Source organism: Acanthochromis polyacanthus, chromosome 19, assembly GCF_021347895.1.
Source record: "Acanthochromis polyacanthus isolate Apoly-LR-REF ecotype Palm Island chromosome 19, KAUST_Apoly_ChrSc, whole genome shotgun sequence".
In the NCBI taxonomy this organism is placed as follows: Eukaryota; Metazoa; Chordata; class Actinopteri; family Pomacentridae; genus Acanthochromis; species Acanthochromis polyacanthus.
In genome coordinates, this window is record NC_067131.1 from 31,951,168 (window position 1) to 31,972,763 (window position 21,596).

Sequence of the window (21,596 nt, forward strand, 5' to 3'; positions counted from 1 at the left end):
GAGCACTGATAAACGTTCTGCAGACCTCCATGAGACCTCCACCAGCAGAACAACCTGGACAACTGAAACTGCTCAGGAAGGAAGCGAGGAACGCGACAAAGAAACCAAGACTATGAACCGGCCTCCAAACCGAGGCTCCATCCTCCACCTTCAGAACCCAGAGGTCCTGATGGTCAGAGCAGCTCTGGAGGTCTGAGGTGGAGCTACAGGACATCAGCTGGTTCTAATGTTCAGAAATCTTCCATCAGTGAGGTGGACCAAAGGAGGAGGAGGTGGTGAAGAAAAGCGTCGCGTCGTTCAGTCACATCTTTATTGAAACATTAAAAATCACAAACTACAGAACTAGAGAAGATTAAAAAAAAACTGTACAGACATCTGGAACCTGGAGACTCTGAGCAGGCTGGAGCTAAAGAGTCTGACAGCCATCTCACAGTGATGATGTCACTTCCTACAGGTCTTGGAGCGCAGCTGTCTCTTAATGATGAGGTGATCGCTCTCCTTCTCCTCCTCTGCGGCTCCAGATGTCTGACATGAAAACAACAAAACATCACATCAAACACAAAGTTATGGTTTAGAATCGACGGTTCCTTCAGTTTCATGTTCAGAACAAACTGGACCTGATCACATATTCAGAGTTATTATTCTCTAAAACTCAACCAGAGAATAAAATCGTGATGTTCTGGTTCTTCATCTCCAGTAACTTTATCAATGATCAGAGTTCTACCTTCAGACTGGGAATATTTCCAGAGTTGCAGGTTCTTGAAGTCCACAGAGGAGAACGACTCCTGGAGAAAGTTCTAGAGCAGACCTACCGAACCGACAACTGGAGAAAGTTCTAGAGTAGACCTACTGACAACTGGAGAAAGTTCCAGAGTAGACCTACCGACAAGTGGAGAAAGTTCTAGAGTAGACCTACTGACAACTGGAGAAAGTTCCAGAGTAGACCTACCGACAAGTGGAGAAAGTTCTAGAGTAGACCTACTGACAACTGGAGAAAGTTCTAGAGTCGACCTACCGACAAGTGGAGAAAGTTCTAGAGTAGATCTACTGACAAAGTTGTCAGTAGATCTACTCTAGAAATTTTTACAGAAGACGTTCAAGCATAGACTGTATATAAAGATGGACGTAGCATCTGGCTCCAGAATTGAAGCAAACCCGGAAGTTTCAAAAACTTGCAATATCACGCCGTCCGCTAGGGTTGGCTCCAAAAAGCTTTTTCTCCATAGACCCCAATTCATTTTTGGAAAAAATAAAATTTGATAGACTGATGTTCTACAGCTCAGGATTTTTTTCCCGTTAGTTTTCATGGTCAAAATGAGAGATCAGGTGGCCGATCTTAAAATAAATCAATACTGAATTTTAAATAAATCGTTAAAGTTGGCGGAGCCAGGGGGCGTGGCTATACTTGATAGACAGCAACAGAAGCCTCTGTGGTAAAATGTGGGCGGGATAAGAGAGTCCTCAGCCAATCCTGCCCCTAGTTGCTCTCCGGTCCAGTCTGTTTGATGACGCTTTTTACGTCACTGGCTCCAAAAAATCCAAAACGGCGACCAGGAAGTAGCAAAATCTGGGCTTCATTTTCTCGCCGTTGAAACCAACGGGTGACGTCACGGTTAGTTCACGCCTGCGTTCAAGAGTTTACCTACGTCTTGACTAAAGTTGTAGGTAAGTACAAAATTACCACAAAAAAAGCCCAAACTACCTTGAAATGAAATACGCCAGGAACAACATGGAAAATCACCACAAAAATGACTAAATTTACCATGTAAAGCACCAAAACTACCACAAAACAGGTGAAACTGGGAGAAAGACTCAAATTTGGCACAAAAAACATGCAAAATAACCACAAAACGGCCAAAATTACCATGAAATAGGTAAAACTGCAACGAAAACTCCTAGAATATACCTACTGACCAGGGCTGTACAGTGCGAGCGTTTCACTCGCATATGCGCCTAAAAATAGATCGGTGCGAGTAGAAAAAATAAAAAGTGAGCACGCGTGCGAGTACAGATGTCAACCCTATCATTTGCATTTTGCTCCTAAAATAAATCCACACAAAGTGGATCAAACTAAAAGTCATAGCCTACACCTTCTTCTTCAACAACTTTTTTTCACATTGGCACGCTACAAAACGTAATGATGCGCGCTAACGTCTGAGCCACACAAGGTCCCCTCACGACAGTCAGCTAGGTAACGTCAACTACGCCTGTCGATTGGATCAGTGTTGCCAACTTAGTGACTTTCTCGCTAAATCTAGCGACTTTTCAAAGCGTCCTAGCGACTTTTTTTTGTCAAAAGCGACTAGCGACAAAACTAGCGACTTTTTCTGCCATTTTGGAACCTGACAGGAAAACAGCTGATGATGGTGCTGCTCATTTCAGCTGGCCAGTGCGAGAGGGGCTTCTCTACGCAGAACCGCATAAAGGGCTCCAAAAGAAGCAGCCTTGCAGTCTCCACCACCTCATGAGGATCAGCTTGGAGGGGCCATGTTTTGAGGACTTTGATCCAAGTCCTGCAGTGGACCGCTGGATGAACTCAGCCAAGCGTGCCAGGACGACTTGAATACAAAAAGATGTGGGACAGGGATGTTCTCTGTGTTAAAGAACTGAGCCTACTGCTTGGCTTGTTGTGTGAATATTAATAATAAAATTGTGCGATTCATAGTGAAAATTCATAGCACTCCTAAATTTTTTTCTGTGCTCCTAAATTTTTTCATTTAGGAGCACCTGTGATTCCAGTGAAAAAGCTCAGCCTACAGCCCTGCTCCTGACAACTCAGTAGGTGTCACAAGATGAAGACAAAAATATGTAAATTCATGTTGGACACATCTGAGTAACTTTGGATGTCTTTCATGTCACTTTCGTGACATTTTAAGGTTATTTTTGACTCCTTTGCAACAATTTAACAACAATTTGTAACAATTTCATGTAATTTTAGATATTTGTGTCATTTTGGACAATTCCAGTGAAATTTCATACAAGTTTCAAGTCATTACTAATAGTTTTTGATGGATATAAAAACACATTTCATCCTTTAAGAATCAGTTCTAGTGTGCTGAAAGGTCTCATTTCTACATGAAGACTTTAGTACATATCCCTGCAGTACCATCCCTAAAAATCACTTATAGTTACTCAACGCTGTCAGTGTTTAGAAATTCTCAATGATGGCTAAAGGTTTTAAAATTGGACATATTAATATAAATAGCCTTAAGAATAAATTAATAGAAATTGCAAACATTTTACAGTCCCAGAGTCTAAATGCACTTGCTATTTCTGAAACTAAATTAGATGATACATATGATGATAATGAACTGAATATCCAAGGATACAACATTTTTAGACGGGATAGAAATAAATATGGCGGTGGTGTGGCTTTCTATGTTCAAAATCAGATACCTGTGAGAATCAGGGATGACCTGATGAGGAACGATGTTGAGGTCATATGGATACAACTGCATTTAGCGCATGCAAAACCTCTATTGGCTGGATGCTGTTATCGTCCTCCAAGTGCAGATTGTAAATATTTGACTCAGATAACTGAGATGTTGACTTACTGTAGCACTTTTGGGTCTGAAATATTTTCCATGGGAGATTTAAATATTGATTGGATGTCCAAAAGCTGTTCAATGACAGTAAAATTATGTGATACTACGACTGCAAATGGTCTTGTACAATTAGTTAAAGTACCAACAAGAATTTTCTCGAGAAATGATGGTACCATCAACTTGTATAGACCACATTTTTACCAATGTTCCAGAACTATGCTATAATACTACTTCACTTTCAGTATCTTTTAGTGATCATAATTTAGTTATCACAGTTAGAAAAACTAAAATGAACAAGGTGGGACCTCAAATCGTTTACAGAAGATCTTTTAAAACTTTTGATCAGGATGTGTTTAAGAGGGATACTAAAAATCTAAGTTGGTCTAATGTATTTGCAGAAAAAAATTTGAACGATGCACTTAGTAAATTTAACAAGAAATTTATGCATGTAGTAAATAAACATGCACCCCTAAAAAGGTTCACAGTAAAAAATATTAATACACCTTGGTTGGATAAGGATTTGAAGCAACTCATGAAACAAAGAAAACAAGCTAAAGAAACAGCCTTATTAACTGGTAACTTAGAAGATTGGAACATGTACCGAAGACTACGAAACTATGTTACTAAACTCAGCAGGACAAAAAAGAAATTGTATTATGAGAAAGAAATTGAAAATAATAAGAATGATTACAGAAAAATGTGGAATATGATAAATGATTTAACTGGAAGAAAGAAAAAGTCTAATCCCACTTTCATTGAAGTTGATGGTAAATTTCTAACGAATGCAGTGAGTATAGCAAATTATTTTAATAATTATTTTATTGATAAAGTAAATGCATTTAGAGAAGCAATGCCAAATGCTAATTTTTCATCGCACCTAAACATTCAAAATGAAATAATGAAGGACAAAAATTGCACTTTTAAATTTCAAAAAGTAACGGTGAATGAAGTTGAAAAAATGATTCTGAGTATTAGAATTAAACCACCTGGTGTTGATGAAATGAACGCTAATTTCTTGAAGATGACAGCTGATCGAGTAGCGCCTGCTATCACTCACATTATAAATCTAAGCTTCACTACTGGAATTTGCCCACAAGAGTGGAAAAAATCCAAAATAATTCCAATATTAAAAGATAGAAAGAAACCTTTATCCGGCAAAAATAGCCGGCCAATAAGTTTACTGACAGCAATTAGTAAAATCATGGAAAATATTGTATACAAACAAGTAAAAAGCTATTTTAGTACTTTTGGATTGTTAGTTCCTAATCAGCATGCCTATAGAAAAGGGCATTCCACTGCTACAGCTCTGACTGTTATGATGCTAGATTTCTCAGCTGCTTTTGATACACTAGACCATAAAATTTTAATTGAGAAATTGGAGGCCTATGGTTTTGATGATACTGCAACCACATGGTTCAACAACTACCTAACAGATAGAAGTCAGGCTGTTTTCTTCAATGGTTGTTACTCAGATTTTTTAAAACTGGCATGTGGAGTACCACAGGGAAGCAGCCTTGGTCCTTTGTTGTTTAGTATCTATACCAACGATTTATCTCTAGCTTTGTCTGAGGCCAAGAGTGTTATGTATGCAGATGATACAACAATATATACATCAGCATCAACTAAGGAAGAATTAAACAGTGTCCTACAGGCAGAGTTAAATGCAGCTTTTGAATGGATTATCCACAACAAACTGGTTCCGAATATATCCAAAACAGTTCGTATTATTATAGGTTCTAGTCAATCTGTTAATCAAAATCCTCTATTAAATATTAAAATAAAAGATACTGTAATTAAGCAAGTTAATGAAACAAAGCTTTTAGGGATAACAGTTGACAATAAATTATCTTGGTCAAAACACATACAGACAATGTGTGCCAAAATGGGAAGAGTGATTTCTATGATCAGAAGATATGGATATTTCTTGACAACCAAAATAAAAAAAGTGATTGTGCAGGCTTTAATATTGTCAAACCTCGATTATTGTCCAACTGTATGGTCTAATGGCACCAAAGATGATATTAAAAATGTGTAAATTATACAAAATAGAGCAGCACGTTTTGTGCTGCACTGTAATTATTATACTGGCATTCAAAGTATGCATCGAAAATTAAACTGGCTAACGGTTCAGGACAGACTTAAATATTCTGTACTGTGTTTGTGTAGGAAGGTTTTTCTAACAAAAACTCCTCTGACACTTTATCAAAAACTAATGTTAAGCTCTGACATACACTCCTATCCAACCAGACATGCCTTTGCAAACAAATTTACTTTACCTAAAATATTAAACAACTATATAAAAAGAACCTTTGCTTGGAGAGGCATGAAAGAATGGAATTTACTTCCCAAAGAGATTACATCAATTGAAAATGATTTAAAATTCAAAAGTGCACTGAAAGAGTTTCTTTCTGCAATATAATCACCAGCTCTGTTGAAATACATGTCTGAACGAAGAACTGTTGTTTGCTATTGTAATTTTCAGTGTCATTTTATGATGACACTTGTTTATTTAAACTACAGTATGATTTAAATGTGAAATATTTTATTGTCTGATTGATTAATTGATTGATTTAAATGTGAAATATTTTATTGTTTGATTAATTGAGTGATTGTATTTTTAGAATAGTATGCCATTGTAATTTTTTAGGACCCCAGGAAGAATAGCTGCAGCTTATGCTGTCGCTAATGGGGATCCAAATGAATAAACATAAACATAAACATAGTATTATTTTGGGCAGGTATTGGAATCATTTGAGACCATATTAGATCATTTAGAACAGTTTGTGCGTCACTGTGGGCACGTTTTCCTCACGTGGGACAAATTTTAAGACATTTAGGGCAACTTGTGTGTAATTTTGGATGACTTTAGTATCATTTTGAACAGTTTTCAAAAGTGAAAACATATGAGTTGTGGTTCTGGTCATTAAGGACTCTTTTTGACTCATTCAGATCACATTTGTCTAATTTTAAACTATTATCAAGTGATTTTGGGGCCATTTTTGCATAATTTGTGAATAGCTTTGTGTAATTTTGAACATTTTTGTGATTTTTGCACCGTTTAGTCAGTTTTACAATCTCCAGGTGTCACAGTCTCAAGACTAAATCTGTTTTCTGTTCAGGATTATTCTCTGAAACTGGATGTGAGAATCAAATCGTGATGTTCTGGTTCTTCATCTCCAGTAACTTTATCAATGATCAGGAGTTCTACCTTCAGACTGGGAATATTTCCAGAGTTCCAGGTCCTTGAAGTCCATAGAGGAGAACGTCCCCTGTGGAAAGTTCTAGAGTAGATCTAGAACTCTAGAATTTTCTCCAGCTGTCAGTAGGTCTACTCTAGAACTTTCTCCAGCTGTCAGTAGGTCTACTCTAGAACTTTCTCCAGTTGTCAGTAGGTCTACTCTAGAACTTTCTCCAGTTGTCAGTAGGTCTACTCTAGAACTTTCTCTAGTTGTCAGTAGGTCTACTCTAGAACTTTCTCCAGCTGTCAGTAGGTCTACTCTAGAACTTTCTCCAGTTGTCAGTAGGTCTGCTCTAGAACTTTCTCTAGTTGTCAGTAGGTCTACTCTAGAACTTTCTCTAGTTGTCAGTAGGTCTACTCTAGAACTTTCTCCAGCTGTCAGTAGGTCTACTCTAGAACTTTCTCTAGTTGTCAGTAGGTCTACTCTAGAACTTTCTCCAGCTGTCAGTAGGTCTACTCTAGAACTTTCTCCAGGTGTCGGTAGGTCTACTCTAGAACTTTCTCCAGTTGTCAGTAGGTCTACTCTAGAACTTTCTCCAGGTGTCGGTAGGTCTACTCTAGAACTTTCTCCAGTTGTCAGTAGGTCTACTCTAGAACTTTCTCCAGGTGTCGGTAGGTCTACTCTAGAACTTTCTCCAGTTGTCAGTAGGTCTACTCTAGAACTTTCTCCAGTTGTCAGTAGGTCTACTCTAGAACTTTCTCTAGTTGTCAGTAGGTCTACTCTAGAACTTTCTCCAGCTGTCAGTAGGTCTACTCTAGAACTTTCTCCAGCTGTCAGTGGGTCTACTCTAGAACTTTCTCCAGGTGTCGGTAGGTCTACTCTAGAACTTTCTCCAGTTGTCAGTGGGTCTACTCTAGAACTTTCTCCAGTTGTCGGTAGGTCTACTCTAGAACTTTCTCCAGTTGTCAGTAGGTCTACTCTAGAACTTTCTCCAGGTGTCGGTAGGTCTACTCTAGAACTTTCTCCAAGGAACGTTCTCCTTTCCTGCTTCCAGTCTTAAAGCTTAGTCTGACTTAGAACATTCAAGGTCCTTGAAGTCCCTAGAGGAGAACGTCCCTTGTAGAAGGTTCTAGAAATAGAAGAACTCACCATGAGCGGTGAGTCGATCAGCGGTGATGTGATTCCTGCCTTGTAGAGCTTCCTGCGTCCTCGCCGGGGTTTGGTTGCCGTGGAAACAACCGTGTCCTGCTCCACCGAGTGTCCGCTGACCAGACCGATGATGGTTTTAGCTGCAGAGACGAGAGAAAGCTTCAGGCACCAACAGCTAAACTACGATTTTCAACTGAAACTATCGGTTTCAATCTGTTAGGTTATTGATGAGAGAGAAAATCAATAAGTTCAAATAAAAAAGACACAAAGTAAACAAAATGTGAGTGAAAATGGGCACAAAAAGACAATGGTAGATGAAGGTTTTTCAATGACTGTAAAATAAATAAAGAAATACAATCTTTACTGTTTTATTATTCTGTCATTACATCATTTTCACTGTTGGTTCCTTTTTGTCATAAATAACTCTAGTTCTAAAGCTCCACAGTGCAGCGTCGCCCCCCTGCTGGCTGACGGTGAACACTGACCTTTGCTGCTGATGATGGAGGGTGAGCTGTGGATCAGGTCTCCGATCTTCTGCAGAGCTCCGTCTCGTTTCTCCTGCAGCACAAACAACAGTTACCTGTCTGCTCTGACTCATACTTGTCTTCTCTGACTCTCACTCACCCGTCCGCTCAGACTCCCACCCGTCCGCCCAGACTCCCACCCGTCCGCCCAGACTCCCACCCGCCCGCCCAGACTCCCACCCGTCCGCCCAGACTCCCACCCGTCCGCCCAGACTCCCACCGGTCCGCCCAGACTCCCACCGGTCCGCCCAGACTCCCACCGGTCCGCCCAGACTCCCACCCGTCCGCCCAGACTCCCACCGGTCCGCCCAGACTCCCACCGGTCCGCCCAGACTCCCACCCGTCCGCTCAGACTCCCACCCGTCCGCTCAGACTCACCTGTCTGGTGTTGCGGGTGTTTGCTCTCGGTCTGTTCCTCTTGTTCTCGCTGAAGACCAGCTCCTGAAACACAACAGGACATGTTAGAGGTCTGAAGCCTCCTCAGAAAGCAGCTCCTGCAGAGATCCAGACGTCACCTCCACCTCGCAGCTCTTCCTCTTCCTGCACGTCGTCCTGTGGGTCCGCTTCCTGTCGGCCATGTTGGACCTCAGAGGAGAAACACCGACGACCTGATGGAGAAGAAAAGATGGAGCTGCAGCTAACTAAACATACAGTTACACATTAATAAAAATATTTCTGTCGTTTTTTCCGACTCCTCTCACGGTCTAACTGGGATCAGTCCTGGTTAGCTCTCCTGCTTTAGACCTTTCTCCAGGAGACGTTCTCCTCTATGCACTTCAAGGACTTGGAAGTCTGGAAACCTTTCCAGTCTAAAGATAGAACTCTGATTAGGAACACAGACTCACCTGAGTGTCTCCCTGCAGGTGAGTCTCCTCCTTCAGCCTCTTCAGTCTCTCCACCTCCTTCTTCACGGCCTGGAACTGCCTCCCCTCCTGTTGCTCCTCCCCCGTCTGCTGCCTCCTCCTCCTCTCCTGCAGCCTCTGGAGCTCCTCCTTCAGCTCCTCCACCACCGACACCTTCTTGTCCTCCACCAGGTTCTCCTTCTCCTCCTCCTGCCTCCTCAGCAGCTCCTCCTTCAGACGCTGCAGCTCTGAGGACCAACAGATTCCAGAGAGGTTCAACACATTCCACACACTGAAGGAACCCGTAAAAACGTCCAAAAATGTGAAAGAAATGATCAAATGCTTCAGAAACATGAACCTGCAGAGAGTTACATCACATTCATGTGTTTTTATGCTCAGTTTGGACAAATCCACTCATTTTGGTGATTTTCTTTATTTTTCTATTGAACACATCAAAACTAAAAAGATCTAAAGAAACAAAGAAGTTGGAGGAGATGAAGAAGAAATTTAAACTTTGGAGAAGTGGAAGAAGTTAAGGTGTTGGAGTAGAACGGTGTTTCTGAAAGAGTGGAGGGGGCCCCCTGGTGGAGCCCTGAGGCAGGACAGGCAAAATGTCACTATAAATATATATGAATAAATATAGATCAATATATATGTATATATACATACATAAATATGTGTGTGTGTGTGTGTATATTGAGGTTTGAAAGACGGTTCCAAAATTTTATTTAATGTTTTAGAGGTGTTGATTTATTGCAGCTGTAGTTTGTGACGAACATTCTCAGTCCTATCAGTGGCTCCACTAAAACGTCTCAGAAACTGATAAGTGAATAAATATTAAAGCTTCAGGAGGACGTGTTCTATCTGGATATAGCTCCTGAACAGGACGGACGGTTTACAGTTTATTATTTTATTATTAATCAGAACCAACATAAAGCACATGGAGTCAACAACGGCTGATGAGAAATCTGTCCTGAAACTGTTCTTTGGTCAAATATCTGCTCCTCAGGGTTACTGAGGTAAGGAGGTCCTGACAGTAACAGTCTGAGGACCACTGGTACAATAATTATTTTTAAAGAATTATTTCCAGGTTTACAGCTTCTCTTCTCCTCTGTCCTGTTTTCACGTTTATTCCATCGCAGTATTTTTATATTTTAGAGGATAGGATGGAAACACATTTGGAGACTCTGAAGAATTTAAATAACTTAAAGACATATTCTAATTTAGAAGCTGTCAGTTTGATGACTGTCGGTGTGACTCCGCCCCCCCATCAGCTCTGATTGGTTACCTCGTCTCAGCGTCTCAACCTGTTGCAGGCTGTCCTCCAGAAGTCTGTCCTTCTCAGAGACGATTCGCTGCAGCTCTGCCAATCAAACACACGACAACATCCATCAGCCAATCAGCAGCCAGCATCTGGTCTCCTCCCTCTCTGTGGGTGGGCTCTCTAGAGGTGAGTGTGTCCTCACCTGCTGCCTCCTCCTCCCTTCTCTCCATCTCCTCCAGTCTGCCTCGCAGGGCTCCGCCCTCAGACTGAAGCTCCGCCCTCACACGAGAGAACTCTGCTCTCTGATTGGTCAACGCCTCAGTGAGCTCAGAACACCTGTTCTCACTGCAGGAGACGACAACAGGGGTGTCAGTGAACAGATCAATAACAGTATTGATCAGCTGTATTACTGATCAATAACAGTATTGATCAGCTGTATTATTGATAAGTATTAATCAGCTGTATTATTGATCAGTAGCAGTACTGATCAGCTGTATTACTGATGATTAACAGTATTGATCAGCTGTATTATTGATGATTAACAGTATTGATCAGCTGTTTTATTGATAAGTAAAAGTATTGATCAGCTGTATTATTGATCAGTAGCAGTATTGATCAGCTGTATTACTGATGATTAACAGTATTGATCAGCTGTATTATTGATCAATAACAGTATTAATCAGCTGTATTATTGATCAGTAGCAGTATTGATCAGCTGTATTACTGATGATTAACAGTATTGATCAGCTGTATTACTGATGATTAACAGTATTGATCAGCTGTATTATTGATCAATAACAGTATTGATCAGCTGTGTATTGATCAATAACAGTATTGATCAGCTGCATTATTGATCAGTATTGATCACCTGAGCTTCAGTGTCTCCTCCAGCTGTCTCCAGCTGTATTATTGATAAGTAAAAGTATTAATCAGCTGTATTATTGATCAGTAGCAGTATTGATCAGCTGTATTACTGATCAATAACAGTACTGATCAGCTGTATTATTGATCAGTAACAGTATTGATCAGCTGTATTATTGATCAATAACAGTATTGATCAGCTGTATTATTGATCAGTAGCAGTATTGATCAGCTGTATTACTGATGATTAACAGTATTGATCAGCTGTATTACTGATGATTAACAGTATTGATCAGCTGTATTATTGATCAATAACAGTATTGATCAGCTGTGTATTGATCAATAACAGTATTGATCAGCTGCATTATTGATCAGTATTGATCACCTGAGCTTCAGTGTCTCCTCCAGCTGTCTCTTCTCTTTCTGCAGTTCTTCTATTTGCTGTGATTTCTGAGCCGACCTCTGCAGTGCCTCCTGGCTCTCCTTCTTCAGCTCCTCCATGGCGGTGTGGAAAACACTGCTGCTGCTCCGCCCCTCCTCCTCCTCCTCCTAGAACAACCAATCAGTAATCAATATCACCCTAACCTGAGCCATCCAGTCCTGGTTCAGTCTGAGATCACAGCGAGAAAACACCTTGACTTCCTGTCTCAGACGCTCCACCTCCTGCGTCAGACTGTTGATGGAGCTGGTCTTCTCCTCTGATTGGCTCTCCAGGTCCTGGAGGCGGGTCTTAGTGGTGCTGAACTCCTCTGAGAGGCTGTCAGACCTGTCAGTCTGCTGTTTGAGCTGCGTCTGCAGACTGGTCACCTGGAGATTCAAAGAAGGATTAGAAGAAGAAGGTTGGATGCAGGAGGAGAAGAAGTCTTGAGGTTGATCAGCAGGAGGAGAAGAGGAGCACCTCCGTCTGCAGCTGGAAGATGCCGTTCACCAGAGCTTTGTTCTCCTTCTGCAGTCTGGATGACTCCCTCTGCTCCGACTCCAGAGACGAAAACACAGAGTCACAGTTCGGACACTCATCCAGATCTACAGCAGGGAGGAGAAAAAAGGAGTCAGAGGACAACCATGGAGTTAGAGAGGAGGAACACAGTCATAGAGGACTAACAAGGAGTCAGAGAGCAGGAACAAAGAATCAGAGAGGAGAAACAAGGAGTCAGAGGAGGAACATGGAGTCAGAGGAGGAACATGGAGTCAGAGAGGAGAAACAAGGAGTCAGAGAGGAGAAACAAGGAGTCAGAGGACAACCATGGAGTTAGAGAGGAGGAACACAGTCAGAGAGGACTAACAAGGAGTCAGAGAGGAGAAAAAAGTCAGAGAGGAGGAACATGGAGTCAGAGAGGAGGAACATGGAGTCAGAGAGGAGAAACAAGGAGTCAGAGGAGGAACATGGAGTCAGAGGAGGAACATGGAGTCAGAGAGGAGGAACATGGAGTCAGAGAGGAGGAACATGGAGTCAGAGAGGAGGAACATGGAGTCAGAGAGGAGAAACAAGGAGTCAGAGGAGGAACATGGAGTCAGAGGAGGAACATGGAGTCAGAGAGGAGGAACATGGAGTCAGAGAGGAGGAACACAGTCATAGAGGACTAACAAGGAGTCAGAGAGGAGAAAAAAGTCAGAGAGGAGAAACAAGGAGTCAGAGAGCAGGAACAAAGAATCAGAGAGGAGAAACAAAGCAGTCTGAGAGGAGAAAAAAGAGTCAGAGAGGAGGAACATGGAGTCAGAGAGGAGAAACATGGAGTCAGAGAGGAGGAACATGGAGTCAGAGAGGAGGAACATGGAGTCAGAGAGGAGGAATAAGGAGTCAGAGAGGAGGAACAAGGAGTCAGAGAGGAGGAATAAGGAGTCAGAGAGGAGGAACATGGAGTCAGAGAGGAGGAACATGGAGTCAGAGAGGAGGAACAAGGAGTCAGAGAGGAGGAACAAGGAGTCAGAGAGGAGGAACATGGAGTCAGAGAGGAGGAACATGGAGTCAGAGAGGAGGGACATGGAGTCAGAGAGGAGGAATAAGGAGTCAGAGAGGAGGAACATGGAGTCAGAGAGGAGGGACATGGAGTCAGAGAGGAGGAACAAGGAGTCAGAGAGGAGGAATAAGGAGTCAGAGAGGAGGAACATGGAGTCAGAGAGGAGGAACATGGAGTCAGAGAGGAGGGACATGGAGTCAGAGAGGAGGAACAAGGAGTCAGAGAGGAGGGACATGGAGTCAGAGAGGAGGAACAAGGAGTCAGAGAGGAGGAATAAGGAGTCAGAGAGGAGGAACATGGAGTCAGAGAGGAGGGACATGGAGTCAGAGAGGAGGGACATGGAGTCAGAGAGGAGGAACATGGAGTCAGAGAGGAGGGACATGGAGTCAGAGAGGAGGGACATGGAGTCAGAGAGGAGGAATAAGGAGTCAGAGGAGGAACATGGAGTCAGAGAGGAGGGACATGGAGTCAGAGAGGAGGAACAAGGAGTCAGAGAGGAGGAATAAGGAGTCAGAGAGGAGGGACATGGAGTCAGAGGAGGAACATACTTTTGAACATTCAAAACTTTTTCTGTCATATTTTGTGTTTAAAGGATAAAACTTACCTGCAAGTTTTTGCACCTTCTGCTCCAGAAAAACCTGCTCCTTCTTCAGCTCCTCCACCTCCTCTTCTCGTGTCCTCAGCTCCTCCTCCAGCCTCACCCTCTCCTTCTCCAGCTTCTCTTCTAGCTTCTCCACCTCGTTCTCCATCTTCTTCTTCTCCTTTTCCAGCTCCGCCTTCATCCTCGTCTTCTCCTCTTTCACCTCCTCCTCCATCCTCATCTTCTCTTTTTCAAGCTTCTCCTTCCATCTCCTCAGCTCCTCCTCCATCTTCGTCTTCTCCTTCTCCAGCTCCTCCTCTTGGTTCCTCCATCTCTCCTCCCTCTGTCTCAGCTCGATGATGGTCTCCTCCTTCTTGTCGTTGTCCTCCTGCAGCCTCCAGATCTCCTCCTCCAGAACCACTGAGGAGAAACACCACCAGAATGAAGCTGCTGCATTCCAACCCTCCATTGTTCCACCTTCTCCTCTCTCCTCCTCTCACCTCTCTTCTTGGCCAGTCCTCCTCGGTCCTCCTCGTCCTCCAGAGAGTCTCGTTGGCGTTTCCGGCTCTCCTCCTCTCCTCCTGGCCTCCTCCTGTCCATGGCGGCCTTCAGCTCAGAGATGATGCCGTCCTTCTGCTGACAGAGCTCCATCAGCTCAGATATCTTCAGCCGCTGCTGCTCCAGACTCTGGTAGAAAAACACAAAAACCATCAAACCAGTGAGAAACAGGAGGAGGAGCAGGACTCAGCAGACACCACGGAAGAAGATGTTGGTCTGAAGCACCTCTTTGGCCTCCTGAAGCTGGTCATGTGACTGCGGCTTCTCCAATCGCAGCGCCTCCAGTTCTGCAGGTAAAACACAGCAAAGTCCAGGTTAGATCAACAGAAGAGCTGCAGGTAGAAATACAGGAAGTGTTCCTCCTGTTCCTGAGCTCCCAATGACGCCTACAAATCTGAAGCTTCTGTGATGGAGTCATTAAGGGTGCTTTCACACATACGCAACACCAGCAAGTACGGTTCGTTTGGGCTGGTGTGAAAGCAGACCAGATGTTTTTGGTGCGGACTAAAGAACCGGACCGAGACCACCTTCGAGAGGTGGTCTCGGTCCGGTTCTATGTGAACTCCAGTTCGGTTCGCTCCTGGTGAGAACACAAACCTGTCTCCATTCAGACCGGCTTGATGGTGCAGCAGACTTTTTGGTCTACGGGAGCTTCCGTAGCCAAAAACGACTGTGTAATGTTCTCGTACCGAATGCGAGCTTCATGCTGGAACAACGGCAGTATTTGTGCTTGCTGCATAAAGCAATGATACGAATATATGGCAACAAGAACGAACAGGAGAGCATAGTTCATTGTTTACGAATAAACCTCGATCCATGGAATGTTTTCTTCCGGGATTTTTCCCTCTTCACATGCTGCGCCAATCAGCGTTCACTACGTCATCTAAAACACCTTATTTTGTGAACAGCGCCGCCAAACGACCGGGGGGAGATATAACATTCATCATAGTTGGTTCAACTGCGAAAACACTGGTGTGAATGCGAACTGAACCAGTTGAAATTAGCAACATTGTAACAACTTTTGGGTCCAAACGAACCACTCTAACGGACTAACAGGTGTGAAAGCACCCTTAAACACCTGAATCTTGTCTCACAGAATAAGACAGATTTATTAAAGGTCTTCTGGAAATCTGCAGGATCATGAATATACAAACTACCAAACAATCACCAGTTTGTTGATGTAGAAAGTTGTGTTGATCTAATTTTCTTAGTTTTATGACCTCTTAACTTCTCCTGAGTGATACTGATCGACTACAATGTCGCAGAACACGCTTTACGGCAGTATTTTACGTCACCGACGTGCCTTACGGCAAGCCCTGGCACGTGGCAGTGTTGCCAACTTAGCGACTTTCTCGCTAAATCTAGCGACTTTCCAAAGCGTCCTAGTGACGTTTTTTTTTGTCAAAAGCGACTAGCGACAAATCTAGCGACTTTTTCTGCCATTTTGGAGACTCTGACAGGAAAACTGGGATCATTCTGCATTTACTGTCCTCAACAAGCAGCAGGTGCTGCTGTGAGCTTCTCCCCCTCCCAGAGCACAGGCTGTCAGTCCAGTAACCCCACAGCAGACCCAGTGAGGGGAGGGGGAGACCCACATCACTCCGCGGCCAGACGGCAGATGAATCACGCATGCACAGTCACTACAGATCCCATCCAGACTTACGGAATGGAATATACAGGGTTTAAAGTGAGAAAAAATCCTGAGCCTGAACTTCTAAGATCCAATTTATAGTGTCAATAAACGTATTTAATGTGTTTTAAAACTCACTAAAACACAATATATATGAGATTCTATTAATTCAGAGCAAATATGAGGTCATCTGGTGGTAATAATGCCCATTATGATCCCACTATTTTATTGTTGCTCAAATGTAAAACCTTACTGCCAAAACGTAAGACATTTTAGAAAGTGCCCCAAGTCAGATTTTTTTGTGCTGATGTTTCAATACCACATCACTATAATTGCAAAGATTTATTTTAGTGTAAAGGGGAAAAATCATGAAAATCAAGTACATGTATTATTAATAACTTTTAATAATTTTTTATCTCTTCAGTAGATTTAACAAGAACTCAAAACACCAACCACAACAAAACTGCTACAAAACTCTGCTGCTTTCCTTCATAAGGCACCATTTTTACTGACAACATTATCTCAAGTGTCAGTCTCAAGAGAATATTAAGTGCTTGGAGAATACTGTTTGAAAAAGTCATTTCTTTCTTCTTTTTTGCTTTGTTTGTGAATTTTCTGAACATTTTCTTTTTAACATGTTCAAAATGTTGTTTGTTGAAATAAACTGTAAAACACAGACAACAGAATGAACTTGTTTAATATTCTCTGGAACACTACAAGAGAATAAACTGTCATATGTCACTTGCTATACCGACTTTGTATTTAAGCAGGTAATAAAAGTACGAGTATTAACTCTTTAATGCAATTTTAGTTATTGCCTCACAATATAAATAAGTTGATCATGATGCTGACTCTCTCAAACTCTAACTAGCAAAGAAATTCGGGCCTTCCTGATCTGGTTTATCTGGGTCCTGGTGGCAATGGACTGCTCATGCTGAAGAACTTCTACTCTGGCCTTTTCCTCTGGAGTCAGCCCATTTCTCACACAGATCTGATTAAGAAGCCCTCTGTAGCACATAACCACACATACACATGTTAGTAACTGCTCATTTGATACACCTCAGTAATCTGTGTGATTAGTTTAAATCATTTGATTTTCAACTTGAACTGACACACATTTTGTTTGTTTTTGGTAAGGGAAAAATGTATTCACTGTATAATTTGTTCAGTTGGCTTTCAATTTAAATGTTTCTATTTTTTATGTATATTTTGGGAAGAAAAAACGTTGAAAAGCAGCCTAAGAACATTCTTATTTAAATACCTATCCATTATTCATTTCACACAACCCATACGTTCATTCTGTTCTTACTAATAATATTTGCTTGAGATTGGAGAGTTTTTGTTTGTGGCTAGACATCATTCAGATGCATAAGGTCAGAAAATCTGTTGAGAGCTATTTAACTCATTATTACAAACATCCTATATGTCCTCAAATAAAAAAGGTTCATATCACCTAAGCTACATTCAGTTTGTGCATATTTAACTAAACAGATGTTCTGAGTAGAATAATGGGACAAATCGGTATGGCTTGATCTTTGATTTTTTTTCCTTTCAAAATAAAATCCAGCAAACTAAATAGCTGTTTCTTTTTTTTCCTTTGCCGTTGTAAAACACATAGAAAATGTTTAAAGATTAAGAAATCAAACAAAATCAACTTCTGTTTTTGTTACTTTTTTTAAATTCAATACCTAAGCCCGTTTGTTTTTATTTTGTGGTGAAACCATGGGGACTGTGGGGCGTGCACGCGCATCGCCACTGACGCACTTACGCCAATGGGGCGAGTCAACACACCGCGGCTCAGGGATCGCGGCTGCTCTCTTTGTTAATCAGCAGAGACACATCCTCTCTCCTCTGTCACACAAAGTCTGAGCAAACTTTAGTATCTGCGTCTTTGGGCTAAACACGAGCTCCAACGCTATTGACCAGTGATCAGCTGCTCGATTCTTCACCGCACCACTCACAGATTGGAGCTCCGTGCGCTCTGGAGAGACCAGGCAGCCACAGGGCTGGGACACATGGAATGGGTATACAGTCCAAGCAGAAATAAAATAAATAATATGCAATATATATCAATGTGTTTCCGGTAATTCCCTTTAAATATAATTACAAAAAACACCAACAAATTTGGATTTTGTTTGTGGGATACTGTTATTTCTTATCAGTGGCTCAGCAGCACTGACGATGCCGAACCAAGAGGGGGCAGCATATCGTGGCCCAGCAGTCGATGCGCACTCGCAGTTAGAAAACTGTAATTGGATAAAAGTTCTATCAGAAAGTCGCATGCCTGGACAGAAGGTGTCTATTTTTTAATGTAGGATTTGGAGTTTGATTGATTAAAGCGGAGCAACTGAATGCACAATGACGCACATGCTTGGAGCCTTTGGGACGGAGATGGATGAATTTTTTTAAATGGTACACTTCCATGCGCCGGAAATCCGGCGCAGCGCCAGAAAACTTTAAGCCCTGAATATAAATGAAAATGTTTCTTCACCATCATGCTAAAATAAACCACAGCATTTAGCCTCTAGTCCAAAAACATATTTTGGGTGTTTTATATTCACTTTTTGGTCTCTTCCACAACGTTATTCTTCTCTCCTACAACGTTGATTACAATTACATGCAAACTGGGAAATATGCAAATTAGGTGATGATGTCATTTAGCGACTTTTAATACAGCCAATAGCGACTTTCCTTACTGAGGAGTTGTCAACACGCGGCTAAAACATAAACAGCTATGGAGGAAGACGGTGGACTCGACTCAGAAGAACAATCTAAACAACAAGATGAGGAACAACCAGCTCAAACCGATGAGCTTGTACCTAAAAGAGGGGGAACTTCTGTCGTATGGCGGTGGTTTGGATTTAAAAAGACCGACAAGGATCAGACTACCGTGCTCTGTAAGGTATGCCGCTGCCCGGTCCCATTCATTCATGGAATTTAGCAAAAATATGCTATATCGTGATGTATATTGTATCAAGATATAAAATTTTGGTCATATCGCCCAGCCCTACACCCTCCATGCTTGGCGGTAGGTACAGAGTCCAGAGGAGTCAAAGATAAACCAGAAGATTGAAACCAGAAGAGCCAGACTGAGGAGGAAATGGACAAATTTAACCAAATGTGAACATTTCTGTTGGTGTATTTTGTCATATTTCCATGAGATGTGTGTGTGTGTACCTGCTGCTTGTGTCTGTTCAGTCAGACAGCGGTGGACGGTCTGAGCGTCCTCTCTGATCTTCTCCAGGTCTTCAGTCATTGAGCTGATGATTCCCTCCAACAGAACCACCTGCTCCTCCTAACAGCCGATCAACACCAGCAGCAGTCAGTGATCAATACCAGTGATCAATACCACCAATGGACATGTCTCCTTACCTTGCTGTCCTCAGTCTTGGTGGCAGACAGGTCCACCGTCTTGCTGACAAGGTTCTTCAGGATCTCCACCCTCTTCTCTGCTCGTTCCTCCAGGATCTCCCTCTCCTTCTCCAGACGCTCGCTGATCACAACCACAAACATCACGTTAAAACATTACATGTCTACCAGGTGGAGCCCTGTGACCTCGCTGTGACCTCACTGTGACCTCAGGGCCTGTCGTGGTCACATGACCAGAGGTCCTGTTACCTGTAGTCCTTCTCCATCTTGTTGAACAGCTCCATGAACTCAGCGCTGACCTCCTCCCTGATCTGAGCCTCCAGGACCAGACGCAGTGCCGCCTCCCTGCCCTCCTGCTGACACACAATGAGACACACAATGAGACACACACACACAATGAGACACACAATGAGACACACACACACAATGAGACACACACACACAATGAGACACACAATGAGACACACACACACAATGAGACACACACACACAATGAGACACACAATGAGACACACACACACAATGAGACACACACACACAATGAGACACAATGAGACACACACACACACACACACACACACACACACACACACAATGAGACACACACACACACACAGAATGAGACACACACACACACACACACACACACACAAAGAGACACACACACAGGAATACAAAGAAACACCAACGTAAACACACACAAACACAAAAACAAACACACAAACATCAACACAGTAACACACCAACATTAGGTGAATCTTTGGTTTTCTGTAACGATCAATTGCTGTGAGCAGAGGAGAACCAATCAGTAACTGATCACTGATTATTGTAGCTGTTACAGTGAATTGATCCTGCTGGTTGTGGATCAATAATCAGTCAATAATTAAGGTGAGTTTTACCTTCAGCTCCTCCTCCATGGTTACGTCCTCCTCCCCTCCTCCCTCCAGCACCGTCCCCTCCATCAGGCTCTCCTCCTCCTCCTCCTCCTCCTCCCACTCCTCGCCGTCCTCCATCACGTCCTCCAGGGTCGTCTCCCAGGCGACCAGTGAACTCTTCCTGCCGCGACCCGACCCCTTCCTGCGCCGGTCGGCCTCATCGATGATCATGGACAGCTCCATGGCCGCCCTGTGGGAGGCGTCGTCCAGGACCGGAGGTCTGGAGGTCAGAACCACCACCTGGACAGGTGGGAGTCAGGAGGAGAGACACAGAAATACACAAATACCAGTGTTTACTCTTAGACATATATACAGAGGTATTGATTATGTGATCAGTCTAGGGCTGCAACTCGTCTGAGCACGATACGTCATCAAAAGCGGAAGTGAGCGTGCAATGCAACAGAAATCACCGCCTGCGGTTCAACCTGAAACTCTCTGAATGTTGAGTTGCTCCTGGAGAATCAGATCAACACACACAGAATAAGAAGATTTTAATAGAATATCACCAGTTTAAGCTCAGATTTGGTTCAGAAGATGCATTCAGGGACCATCAGACATGTCGAAATATGAGGCTTATTTCTGCTTTTCCAGTTTGGAGCTGATAAATGTTGTGGTGTTGGCGGTTTTCTAAGGACTGACCTTCTGAGCGAGGGCCGAGAACTTGAGGACGTTGAGCGTCTCGTCAAAGCAGGACGAGTTCTGGTTGATGTTGACCACCATGGAGACCTGGCCAGCACCACAGAAGAAGAACTGCAGGAAGTGGGTGAGTTTGGACTCCCTGAAGGGAACATGGTGCTGGAACCTGGAGAGGACAGATACAGGCCTTCAGGTGTTTGATCCTCAGAGCCAGGAGAGTCTAAACTGGATGGAGGGCCGTACTACTTTGAGTTAAATTTTAATCAAAACAGTCCAATTGAAAATGTAAATATTTTGTGGTTTCTTTCCTCTATGACAGTAAAGTGAAGAACTCTGGATGTTTGAGGAAATTTTGATCCACATTTTCCACGGTTTTCTAACATTTTCTAGAATAAATAACTCACTACTGGAATTTTATGTTAAACAAAACAGTAGTTTAAGCCTCAGACCTGCAGAGGTCTGGTTTGTTAAAGAGTCTTTGGAGTTCCACAAGGCGCCAACATGGATCAACTATTATTATATAATTATAAGATACTATTATTGTTGTGGTTCTATTCGGGTAAAGA

General features: G+C 42.7%; 1 protein-coding gene and 1 long non-coding RNA gene across 7 annotated transcripts in view; one reads left to right on the forward strand and one right to left on the reverse strand.

Annotated features, from left to right (window-relative positions):
• Nucleotides 1-296: 296 nt before the first annotated feature.
• Nucleotides 297-21,596, reverse strand: part of LOC110947555 (kinesin-like protein KIF20B) — a 37,765-nt gene continuing 16,465 nt past the window's right edge. For 2 of the 4 annotated variants that reach the window (XM_051939672.1, XM_051939671.1), the window contains exons 13-31: nucleotides 21,034-21,196; nucleotides 20,359-20,634; nucleotides 19,709-19,815; nucleotides 19,463-19,583; nucleotides 19,268-19,385; nucleotides 14,686-14,747; nucleotides 14,403-14,589; nucleotides 13,927-14,322; nucleotides 12,263-12,387; nucleotides 11,998-12,171; nucleotides 11,750-11,913; nucleotides 10,706-10,848; nucleotides 10,528-10,602; nucleotides 9,243-9,487; nucleotides 8,913-9,005; nucleotides 8,776-8,838; nucleotides 8,359-8,431; nucleotides 7,874-8,013; nucleotides 297-525 (exon numbers count right to left, since the gene is read on the reverse strand). In XM_051939672.1, the coding sequence (XP_051795632.1) occupies nucleotides 442-525; nucleotides 7,874-8,013; nucleotides 8,359-8,431; nucleotides 8,776-8,838; nucleotides 8,913-9,005; nucleotides 9,243-9,487; nucleotides 10,528-10,602; nucleotides 10,706-10,848; nucleotides 11,750-11,913; nucleotides 11,998-12,171; nucleotides 12,263-12,387; nucleotides 13,927-14,322; nucleotides 14,403-14,589; nucleotides 14,686-14,747; nucleotides 19,268-19,385; nucleotides 19,463-19,583; nucleotides 19,709-19,815; nucleotides 20,359-20,634; nucleotides 21,034-21,196 (2,809 nt within the window). In that variant the 3' untranslated portion in view covers nucleotides 297-441. The remainder of the gene's footprint in view (nucleotides 526-7,873; nucleotides 8,014-8,358; nucleotides 8,432-8,775; nucleotides 8,839-8,912; nucleotides 9,006-9,242; nucleotides 9,488-10,527; nucleotides 10,603-10,705; nucleotides 10,849-11,749; nucleotides 11,914-11,997; nucleotides 12,172-12,262; nucleotides 12,388-13,926; nucleotides 14,323-14,402; nucleotides 14,590-14,685; nucleotides 14,748-19,267; nucleotides 19,386-19,462; nucleotides 19,584-19,708; nucleotides 19,816-20,358; nucleotides 20,635-21,033; nucleotides 21,197-21,596) is intronic. The other 2 variants (XM_051939673.1, XM_051939674.1) reach the window with 2 other exon arrangements.
• Nucleotides 6,711-7,837, forward strand: LOC127531138 (uncharacterized). 3 transcript variants are annotated; one of them, XR_007938109.1, is made up of 4 exons: nucleotides 6,715-6,970; nucleotides 7,268-7,333; nucleotides 7,367-7,465; nucleotides 7,664-7,837. It is a non-coding gene; the product is annotated as an uncharacterized LOC127531138 (long non-coding RNA). The 3 variants fall into 3 exon arrangements; XR_007938108.1 differs by having other exon boundaries at nucleotides 6,711-6,970; nucleotides 7,268-7,465; XR_007938106.1 differs by lacking the exon at nucleotides 7,268-7,333 and having other exon boundaries at nucleotides 6,724-6,970; nucleotides 7,334-7,465; nucleotides 7,664-7,831.